The sequence below is a fragment of the Pelecanus crispus genome, chromosome 2 (genome assembly GCF_030463565.1).
Source record: "Pelecanus crispus isolate bPelCri1 chromosome 2, bPelCri1.pri, whole genome shotgun sequence".
NCBI classification, from domain to species: domain Eukaryota; kingdom Metazoa; phylum Chordata; class Aves; order Pelecaniformes; family Pelecanidae; genus Pelecanus; species Pelecanus crispus.
The window spans coordinates 54,454,452-54,465,414 of record NC_134644.1 but is presented as its reverse complement, the minus strand read 5'-3'; the positions used below and the strand labels follow the sequence as shown (position 1 = coordinate 54,465,414).

Here is a 10,963-nt window from a genome sequence, read left to right as displayed (position 1 = left end):
TGTTACAGAAGGGATTACTTTTCATTAGCTTACCCCGGCAAGAAGAAATCTTAAACCATATCACATGGGGTGAGGAGACAGTGAAGGGTGTGATTCATCATTTTTGAATGCAAAAGGCTGGCATAAAATATAATGCTGTTCAGCGGGCAGAGCTGGCTCATTGTTCTGCTGGTTTCAACATGGCATTCCTTTCTTGCCCTCTCTTTTTCTTTATGCCTTCAGATTGTGAAACATCAGTTGATTTTTTCCATAAGTTGCAAATAGTTTTAAAAATTTATTAAGAAAAAAAATAACCCTGACTGGAAATTCCATTGCTATGGGCTGTACCCCCCCAACATTATGCAGACAATGGATCTCGTAGCCATTTTATAGCAACATCCCTGAAAAAGACTGACTTTCTTTGGTTCTTTGGAGCAATAAAAGCATAAGCTATATTTACAGTCCATTGCTCTTCTGGAAGACAGACGTAACCCCTTGAGAAGATGAGAAGCTAAGTATTCTATTTATTTCTAGCAGGGCCCCACTGAGTCTGGATCAAAATCATGAAGAAATTATTGGCTTGGTAGAGATCAAAAGGAAAGGACATTTGTCACATGCACATTGCATTGACGTTTTAAGCAGTTATATACTCCTAGGAATCTCAATTTCATTTTTCAGAATATACTTTATAGAAATATTTTTTACATGGAATTGATTTTAGAGAATAACGCATGATTATTTCCCTCTTTTTTAATATTAAATAGCAGATGAGATTATTATGTACACTAACAGTGCAGCCAACACCATTTTGGTGGGCCCACAGCCCATCATGCGCTATGCTGTATCATTTGAAAGACAACAGCAATGGATGGAGCCACATTTGGAAATGCACCAACGATAGCTGGAGCTGCACTGTATAAATCTCACAGATGCACATGTAAAGCAGAAAGCATGTTTAAATTGCAATAATTCTGTTATACTTAAAGGGCTCAAATTGTGCATGAATTTTCTTCCTTTGGGATGGCAGGAGAAAGAAAAGACTTAATGGTAATTCTCTGTTTTCTGTCAATGACTTTGAGCTCCATATTGACTATTTTGTCTCTGGTATTTGCCTGTATTGATTCTCTACTGTTCCATTAAAGGAATGTTTCTGTTATTTCCTAGGGATAGCTATACCTAGTTTCTCTTGAAGGAAATAAAGCCTGTCCTTTCTTATCACTGTACAGGCTGGTTCATAGATTATGAATGAGTGATGAGGCCTAGCTGCTAAGTCCCAATTTTCAGCAAGTTCTGATGCTGGACCTCGGGCTGCTCCAACCCACGTTTATCTGAGAACAGTGCAGGGACATTTGTTGGCCAACCTTGAAGATTTCTTCAGAAAACGATTGATACTGTGTTTTTACATTCTGCTGCACGCTGATGCCATGCTATTTGCAAATAAGGCATCAAAAAGATTTTATAAAGAGGGGCGATTAGAAGAGTGTGGTTTGTTTAGCAAGGCAAAACAAAGGTTGGAAGAAGAAATAACTGCTGCCTGTAAGTAATCCAAAAGGCAAGAAGCACGCCAGTAGGGAAGAAGGGCATTCATGGAAGGTAATGAACACTATGTTGGACTGGATGATCTTAAAGCTCTTTTCCAACCTAAACAATTCTATGATTCTATTTACATATGAGCAAAAAGGTATAAAGGGGTGTCAATATGTACGGATAGACTGGAAATTTGACAGGGTTTAGTTATTTGGGCAGTCAGGCCTACAGCAGCCTCCCAGGGGAAACAGTAGACAAAAAGATGAGCTGTATCCGCCAGCGTTCCAACACTTTTACGGGAAGCAGTATGTGGGATGGTGCCCGGATAGCAATGACTGGCTCTGAGCACCTGATGGGGCTCTGCCAATTCAGTGTCCCCAACACTTGCAAGTTTTAAAAAGATCTATCAGTGAAACAGAGAAGAGGCTGGCAGGAGGGTGGGAAGAGCTAGTGGGTTTAGGTTTGATTTGACCATGGGTTGTAATGCAAGGAGAAATCTACCAGCCACAAGAAGGACATGCGACTTGCTCAACTGCACAGGGATAAGCATCCTCTCCATTCAGAGAGTAACATTAAAATCATGTTTTCCTGCCAATGCCGGCTGAAAAATAAAGCTTCGGATCAGAAAAGCTCAGGGGACTGAGCAGCTGCAGCAAGATGTGGCGTCCACCAGGCAGTACTGCTCTACTTGCCTATCAGGGAGGTAAAAGCCTCCGTTCTTTTTAGAAAAAAAAAACATACTTTGCGCCCGGCTGGGCTGCCGAGGAGGAGGAAGGGAAGGTGACAAGGCCGCCATGTCTGGAAGCACTCCCTGCATGCAGCACACGGAAACGCTGGCCGGCACGACCACACGCAGGGGTCAGGCCCAGCGCCCGGGGGTACAGCACCTGAGGCCAGGCCTGCTCGCAGAACCGGGAAAGGGAGAGGCAGGCGGGACCCACTCCCTGAATTCCTTCCCCCTCCCCGCCCTCTCCCTCACAGGGCGGGCGGCCTGGAACAAGGCCCGGGGGGAGGGGTGGAGGAGGGAGAGCAGGGCAGACTGCTGTCTGATTGGATAGCACTCCTGTCAATCAATTCACGGGGGCGGAGCGTTGAGCGCCCGCGCCCGCCTCCATCCGCCCATCCTCCCTGCCCGGCACGCGGCAGGGGCGGGGCGGGGCACGCGCAGCGCCCGCCCCTGGATGTCACGTGACGGCAGGGAGGGCGAGTGGAGGGCGGCCGGGCGCGCGCGCACCGCCTCGCGCCTGCGCAGCTGAGGCGGGCGCTGAAATTCAAATCTGAGGAGCGGTTGCGGTGGGGGGGGGGAGCGGTTCTGCCACTCTCGGGCGGCGGCGCTGGCGGCAGCGGCACGGCAGCAGCGATGGACCCGTTCACTGAGGTGAGGGCACGGCGTGGGCCGGCCCCCGGGTCGTGAGCTGTCGAGGGGGCGCACCTGGGGCCTGACCCGGGGAGGCGGCGGGGGCGAGTTGTCAGTGGCGGGGGCCGCAGGGACAGAGGGCGGCAGGGGCCCGTCGGGGGCCGCAGGGGAGCTGCTCCTTGTGGCCGCGCTTTTGGGGCGGAATAGTTTCTGCCAGCCCTGGCTAAGGCCTGTCGGCGCCCCCCGTTCCCCCTTACGTTATTCCGGGGATTCGTGGGCTTGTAGAGAGCCTCTTATTCTGCAGCGGGGAGACAGGTCTCCTTGCCACCTCTCTCTGTCCCTTCGTCTTGCTCGTACCTCCAACATTGCAGCTGCCCAGCTCTTTTTGGGGCGTCAGGTCTCTTCCAGGGGAGGACGGAGCTTATTGCGAAGGAGAGGACCTTTTCTAAACCGGGCTGACAATTGACTGCGTTTCCTGGCGCTTTAGTGTTCGCCTTTCACGTGTGTCTCGCAGATAAGTTTTTCGGCTGAAACAGAAAGGGTTCTGGAAGCTGATGGGAGTGGTATTGAAACACGTTGTGCCTGCCATATCTAAAGGTTGAGTGTGAAGATTGCCCAAAGCAGCGAACATCTGATTAGAAATGCGTCCTCTGACATTATTGCCACCTGTGATTGGTCACTTTGATTTGCAGACACCGTTCCTCTTTTGTTTTAAAAAAAAAGAAGTCGGGTGTTAGGGTGGATTTGCCTGTGTGTGCTTGAATTTTACAGAGGCAAAATTGTAACAAAATGAGTGGAACTGGTTGGCTTGAATCTGTATGAAGGTTGGAGGTTTCTTAAAGATGCTGTACTGTACTCTGATTTTGTGTGTGACATAAGTAAAGCTGTGGAGCTGTCTTATGACTGCTTTGAGAAATGTCATAGTAAAAATGGCCTTCGGTCCATAGCCGCCTTAAACAAAATCCTAAACTACCTTAAAAAGAATCCAAATCAAATAAGTTGGTGAAATACTCTCTCCTCCCCTTGAAAACAATCTGTATATCAAATTGACATACTTTAAATAAATTGAGTACCCAAAAAAGGTGACTGCAGAGATCTGAATTAAAAAAATGAACATAAGGTATTGATCTGCACATATTTACTAAATGTGTTATGCCAAGGCAGATTTGCCCTACCCCCATGTAAAGGCTTGTTAAGTATAAACATCTAAAGCCTCCTTCCTTAATTGGTAGTGAGTGACATGATCCAACTAGTCTTAAATAAACTTCAAGTCCAGACTACCGAATCAAGTTTAAAATGGTTTTGCATGCTGGGAGATTTCCAACCTCAACACGCCCTTCTTGTAGATAACTGACTTTGAAAAGCTATGACCAACTGTGAGGCCACTCCTTAGAGTAACCTTAATTCGTATGTTAGCTAGTATTGCAGAATGCCTAAAATATTGCCTTATCAAGAAAGTTTATGCCGTGGAGGATGTTCCACTGCTGTGTAAAAACCTGACCAGTATTAGTATTGAAGTTTAATAACTTTCCTGAAAAAAGTTGTCTGAAAAGGAAGCTTTTTACCACCTACTATGAAGTATTTATGTTCTGGGTTTTTTTTCTTTTAATATAACCTTTTCTTAGTTTAACTATTTTCAGATAATCTTTGTCTACAAAATACTGTATTCTATTACTTGCAGGGAACTGCTGAGGCATTGTGAGTGTTGATTATGTAAAGCAGTGCAATTTGAGCCTTAATTGGCCAAAGCATGCTGTTAATTCAGTGTTTGCTGATCACTTTACAGTAACAAATTTTGTCCTGGTATCACTGAATTTAAGCTCAAATAAATCTTGCTGTAAGATTCGGTGGAATGCTTTCAAATTGGACAGTTCTGAAATAATGTTTCTTTTGATTAATCTTACAGGTGAAAACTAATAACCTCCTGAATCACAACCAAATTATTAATACAGAATGCAGTGAGGAGATAGTGCAGTGGATACTTTTTTTTAGGATCACAATGAACATCTTATTTGTGACTTTCAGTTTATAGCCGATTGTATAATTTGCCTTTCTTGCACAAAAGGCTTTATGTTTGGTACTACAGAATGTTAGAAATAGTCTACGTTATTTTGTACTTTGAAGTACTTATTAACATTCATAGAGCAAAGTATAGTTCCCTAGCATGGAGGATGACCAAAGAGAAATAAGTGATGCAATTGCTCAGGGAAAAATTTGCATATGTGACATTTGAAGTTAACTGTTCCTTCAATGTCATGGGTAAATTTGCTTCCTTTGCTGCATTCCGCTAGTAAAGCGGGGTAGTTGGAACAAATTCTTGTAATTGCATATGGGCCTGAGTATCTTCTCTAATGCTGCTAAATATGTGGTTTAAAACATACTTTTTTAAAAGCAAGATTGTCCATCTACCTTTAAAGTGGGAAGGCCTTTTCTGATTTTTTGCAACACAGTGATCCTCTGACTGCAACTTAGCAGTTCTCAGATTCCTAGATGTAATGAAATACGTATGTCCTACTCTGAGACTTCTGCTGTCATCAGGACACTTGGAGAACGTACTTGTAGCAAATACCCTGCTGATGAACTTGAAAAGTAAGCCTCAAGTTCTGGTGACTGGCTTACTCATCATGTGTAATAGCAGAGTTTGAATTACAGCAGTTGAATGGAAAACTTGAGATGCAAAAAGCCAATAGGAGCTGGAGTTCAACAACAGAGGGGTGCATTCTTGGGAAGTGACATCCTATTTGCAACAACTGAAACTCCATTTTACTGAACTAACAAAACAGAAAGGAATGTGACTGCATTTGAATAGAACTGTAGGAATACTGTTGTGGAAGATATACTCAATTTTGTGCAAGAGGAACAGTTAATTTATATAGCTTTTAAGGTTTTATTTATGTGGGTATTACCTGCACTTTGTAGCTATGCCTTTTGGAGGTTGAAATAAGGAAACTTGACTTGTGGACACAACTAGCCATGGAATATGCACTCCTGGTGTTTCATGTGTATGTCCATCTCCCTGCCCGTCCCGTCCACCCCCCTTTTCTTTTTTCCCCCTTCAATATCCTCCTCTTCTATGGAAGTTAGAGAAGCTGATTTTTGCTTTCAGAAAAAACTGTTGAGATTGATGTTCCATTTGTCCTGTGTTGCCCTACAATGGAACATTGTTTAAGACTTCAGCCCTAGACAGTTAAAAATGTGAAATGTGTATTTAATTGCTGTGCAACAGGACAGCTAATGCCTGGCACAGTTCTCACACAATAATTTATGTGCCACCAAACAAGTGCAGTTTATATTCTTCCCTTTTAAAGCCATTAATTCAATCACACGATTTCTTGTCTCAAAGTGCCTTAAAACCTAGGTCAAAGGAGTAATTAAGTATTTTTTGGATGTGATCAAACTGAGTGATAATGATCTATGAATTCAGTATTTAAAAAAAAAAATCCACAACATATTTAAAACTCAGATGCTATAAGGAATCACTTTCTGCTAGTGTGGAATATTTAGTAAAACAGCTATTGTGCATGGAATATGATCATAGTACTCAAATTTCCAATGGATAGGGAATGAAAGAGAATGTTGTTAGCTTAATTGGTATCTCTTTATATGTTCTTATGTATACAGATATATTGTGATAAATAGCCTGTTTATTAAGACAACTAGTTATAACATCAGTCTATTCTTCTTAAAACTTAAGCTTGAGGAACAGAAATTCACCTTTTGATTTAGAAGGTGCAATAGCAAGAAATTTTCTTAATGTTAACAGCCATGCCTTTAATTTTTTGGATTGGTTTTTTTGTGACCACTTGGCAATCACTTCAATGTTTTTGTTAGAGGGTTAGTGCCAATCAGGTGACTTGACCATATGGTTTAGCAATGTGTCAAAAAAACCTACTAGCAAGACTTGACAGTTCAAGTCTGTCATGTGGTGATTCAGTAAAAAAAGTAATTACTTTCAAACATTTCCGACTACTGCAGGCTCTATAGAAGCCTCTCTTCTTTTTTTTTTTTTTTTTTAATTTTGCCATTGCTTGTGTCTCTCAAACCTGGTTTCCTTTGAAAGTCAAGCTAAGGGGAGACACTAGTTGATTTAATGACTGGAACTTTGGAACCTACTGGTTAGCTTCACCTCTTCCTAATAAAAGAGTAGGTGTCTCAAACTTAACTGCTTTTACAATTTTCTTGAAAGTTTGTGGCTAGGTGAAAAGACCCAAACCATTGCCTCTGAAGAAAATGCTGCAGCCTGTTAATCTGTCTGGTAGGCCAAAGAACTTCAGGTAACCTGCAAACATACTGACCGGCCAGATAGCAATAAGGTAGCTTGGAATATGCTACAGTGTGAGCTACCTTTTATCTAACAGGTACTTGCTGAAAATGGGAGAAGCTGTGGGTATTGCAACGGTGAAATCAAAGTATGGAGATCAAGGGTTATCACAGTGAGGAAAAAGGAGGTAGACAGAAAAAAATGTGTAATTGGCAGTGTAGAAAACATATTTTGTTCATTGTGCTTTCAGGAGGAGATAGCCAGTGAGAAAACCAGACTTTTGAATATTTCTATTGCATTGCATTACAGTAGATCAGTTGGCAACATCCGAGAGTTGCATTTGTCTTAATGTAGCCTTCGCTATAAATTTCTGGTATTGTGGATCTTGGTATATGCTATATAAAATTCAAACACTTAATTTGAGCTATTGTTCCTTAACACGCTTCTTGCAATGTATAGTAACGCATGATTTATTGACTGCTCAGAAACTCCTTGAAAGAACCCGTGCCAGGCGAGAGAACCTGCAGAAGAAGATGGCTGAGCGGCCCAAGATGGGAGTGAGACCTACAATGCAGACCAAGAGGGTCAGAGAGCCTTTGTCAGAAACTGGTAACCAGGCTCCTCTTCCTGGTGAAGAAGGTATTTTGCAACAAGTTTTAGTAAAGATTGTCTTTTGATACAAGTCCCATTTCCTTTTTTTTCTAAGGGCAAGTGAAACCCTTAGTGTTTATCTTAAACTAAATAGCGATGGATGCAGTTACCTGACCGCTAGGACTGAATATGGCTAATGTTTAGCTTAACCTGAGAGCGGATGCTCTAAGTAATTAGTAAGCTATTTAAAAATAATTGTATAATGCCAAAGATAGTGTCTTGTGCTTGGTAGAATTTGGGAAGGGCAGTTTCTTGGGAGGCGTATCAGGGTATTCATAAATCATAACTTTATTTGCATTACAGTTTTGCACTGTCTCTGAAAATGTTTTAGATTGTTTGAATACTAATTTACTTGAATACTCTGACCTGTACAGTGAAACCTGGTACAAAGCCATCGCCATCAAAGAGGCTCTGCCCTTACAATACGGAGACTCAAGCTTCCAGTTCAGAGAACATAGATCCAGTTCCTTTAAGTTCCACAAGCCATCGTTCTCCTGAGATGACTTCAGAGTTGCATGTAGCTGCTTCTAACAGGGCTTCATTGGTTCAGCCCCTTGAGAAAGGAAAAACAAATATTGAGTCAGAAACTCCTGCAGCCCTTTCAGTCAAAACACGTATGCAGAAATTGGCAGAACAGCGACGCTGCTGGGATAGTGAGGGTATGTTTCCCTTGCTAAGCGGTGTTGTTGTTTTTCAGTGTTTGTATTGATGATGATGTTTGCTTTCAGAAGATAATTTTGTGTGTGTGAATACTAATGTTTTCATAAATAATTCTTAGACAGCACCAGGGAAGGCCTCAAATAATGAAACTGTTGACTACACCTTAATTTTATACATCTTTTTCTTACTAGTGTGATGCCTTGCTGGTCACAACGGTGATGTAAAACTAGTAAACTGCTTGCTTAAAAATGTGTTGGCTTTGTAATGAGCTTTAATTTAACTTGATTAGTCTCAATGCCTTCAGAGCTAGTACCTTGATTCTGTTGATGGCAAGAACATCTAATTGTTGATAATATATAGCAAAATGCAAAAGATGCAAATATATCTCAGTATATTTTATTAGTAAAATAAATGTGTTTTCTTTTTTCCAGATCCCTCTGAATGTGTTTCTCTGTCTCCCCTCCAGTCAAAAGATCTGTCTGTTTCTCCACCTAAGCAGGCATCTAATGCCCTGGCAAGTGATACCCCTATTGGGAGAAGAGGCCGTTTAGCTAACCTTGCTGCTACAATTGGTTCCTGGGAAGATGACCTAAGTCATCCATCTGCAAAACAAAACAATGCACAAGAACAGCCTGGCACTACTTGTTTATCCAAATTGTCCACTACAAGTGGAGCATCTGCTAGAATCAATAGTAGCAGTGTAAAGCAGGAAGCTGCATCCTGTTCTCAAAGGCTTGTTGAGGCTTCTATTAATAAACCAGCAAACTCAAAGGTAGCGGTGAGTGTCTGATTTAGTTGCTGATTAAAAATTGATTTGAGTATCGGGGGGACAAATATTAACTCATAACTGTTTAATCTGAATTTAAAGATTTGGTGTGAGCAATCTTAGTCTATTTACAACTTTTGCTTTATTGCAATCCCACATGCCCTTTTTTTAATAGCAGACCTGAAACAGCTTAGAATCCTTTTTGTTGAGACTTAAAGCTGAGTGTACTTCTAAGTTTTGTAAAAGTTGGTGTCAAAGTAATTGCTTGCTACTCTTTTGACCATCAGAAGGGGACTTCTTACAGAGATGTTGGGTTTCACTAACTTCATATAGTTGATTGACTTAAATTATAAATGTGATTGCTGTATGAAAATTCAATCAGAATGCTGAAATTAGTGGTACCAGATACCTGTTGTTCAATTTATGTCATTTATGAAATGGCAATATCTGCCATGTGCAGTCTTGTTTAAGGAAACAGGAAAATACCTAAAGTAGCTGGCAAAAGCACCTGGAATCAAATGCTGAAACAATTTGAAATACTGGATTAAAAAAAAAAAAATCTACAAAAAGCTTATAACACTCGTTCTCAGCTTTTTCTCTTGTTGATGGAATAGGTGTGTTACGTTACACTATGCTATGCAGAATGCTTTCATTCTTTTTCCTCTTGAGAGAATAAGAATGTACAGTCTTATTTTAATGTTACTCCTTTTTCCCTTGTTAAGGATCCAAATGACACTTTAACACAGTCCTCAAGAGTCACTGTTCCCTGTTCTAAGGAATCTGAAGTACGACAACTGCTAACAGAGAATCCCTGCAGCCCTCAGAAAACTGAAAAGCGTATACAAACGGCAAAATCAACTTTGCCTCAACCAGTTCAGTCCAAAGAAGAGCCAGTCAAAGGAACACATGTGCAACTTGAACCTAAGGGTAAACCCACAACACCAGGTAAGCTGTTTTTCAGCTTCAGTAAAATAAATTAATTCAAATTAGGCTTACGTGTCCTGTGTTGAAAAACTACATATTGGTTAAGAATTTATGGTAACATATCAAATAATGCTTATTTCCTGCTGTAACTTGAGTAAAGTCCTGAAGAGTTCTGTGATAATTGTCATAAATTGTACTGCTTCCATAATTTGCAAGGGTACTTTCTTGGACATTGTTTTCATAATTCTTGAGAGCAAAAACAATCCAACTCTTCTCTCTATGTAAAAATGTATCCTGCTAATATCGGTTATTTGAGACTACTCAAAGCTTCTTTCAAATTGTTGGATACTAGGTGTATCCAATTGATACAAGGTAAAGAGTCTGCATATGTTAGAAGAAATCAAACCTAAATGCCACATAGATGCTCTAACTTTGCATAGTGTTTTTCTTTTCAGTGGTAGCATTGATGTCGAAACAAGTAATCATCCCTGGTTTTAAATTCAAGTGCTTGTTGGGTCAGAGACTTGGACTAGCAACTTAAACTCTTTGAAATGATGGCCAGTAGAGCAAGTGTGTGTCTAGATATGCTGACAATAAAAGACAAGCTCAGTAACTTGGGGTGGATGCCAAACAATGTATCCGCCTTATGTACTAGAATGCTCATTTACATGAAGGATGCAAATGAGGCTGGTTGTAGAGAGAATGTTGAAAAAGCAAACCAGTTTAAATAACAGGTGGATCACATGTGGACTTTAATAAGAGAAGGACATCTATTAGCTCTGACTTGCTGCTTTACTAACTTCAATGTTCTGTTACTGTGGTGATTTGCACTTCAGGT

General features: G+C 41.1%; 1 protein-coding gene across 1 annotated transcript in view; it reads left to right on the top strand.

Moving 5' to 3' along the window:
* Positions 1-2,866: 2,866 nt before the first annotated feature.
* Positions 2,867-10,963, top strand: part of ANLN (anillin, actin binding protein) — a 28,973-nt gene continuing 20,876 nt past the window's right edge. Inside the window, exons 1-5 of the mRNA XM_075704907.1 lie at positions 2,867-2,884; positions 7,610-7,763; positions 8,150-8,434; positions 8,867-9,213; positions 9,924-10,146. Of these exons, the coding sequence (XP_075561022.1) occupies positions 2,867-2,884; positions 7,610-7,763; positions 8,150-8,434; positions 8,867-9,213; positions 9,924-10,146 (1,027 nt within the window). The remainder of the gene's footprint in view (positions 2,885-7,609; positions 7,764-8,149; positions 8,435-8,866; positions 9,214-9,923; positions 10,147-10,963) is intronic.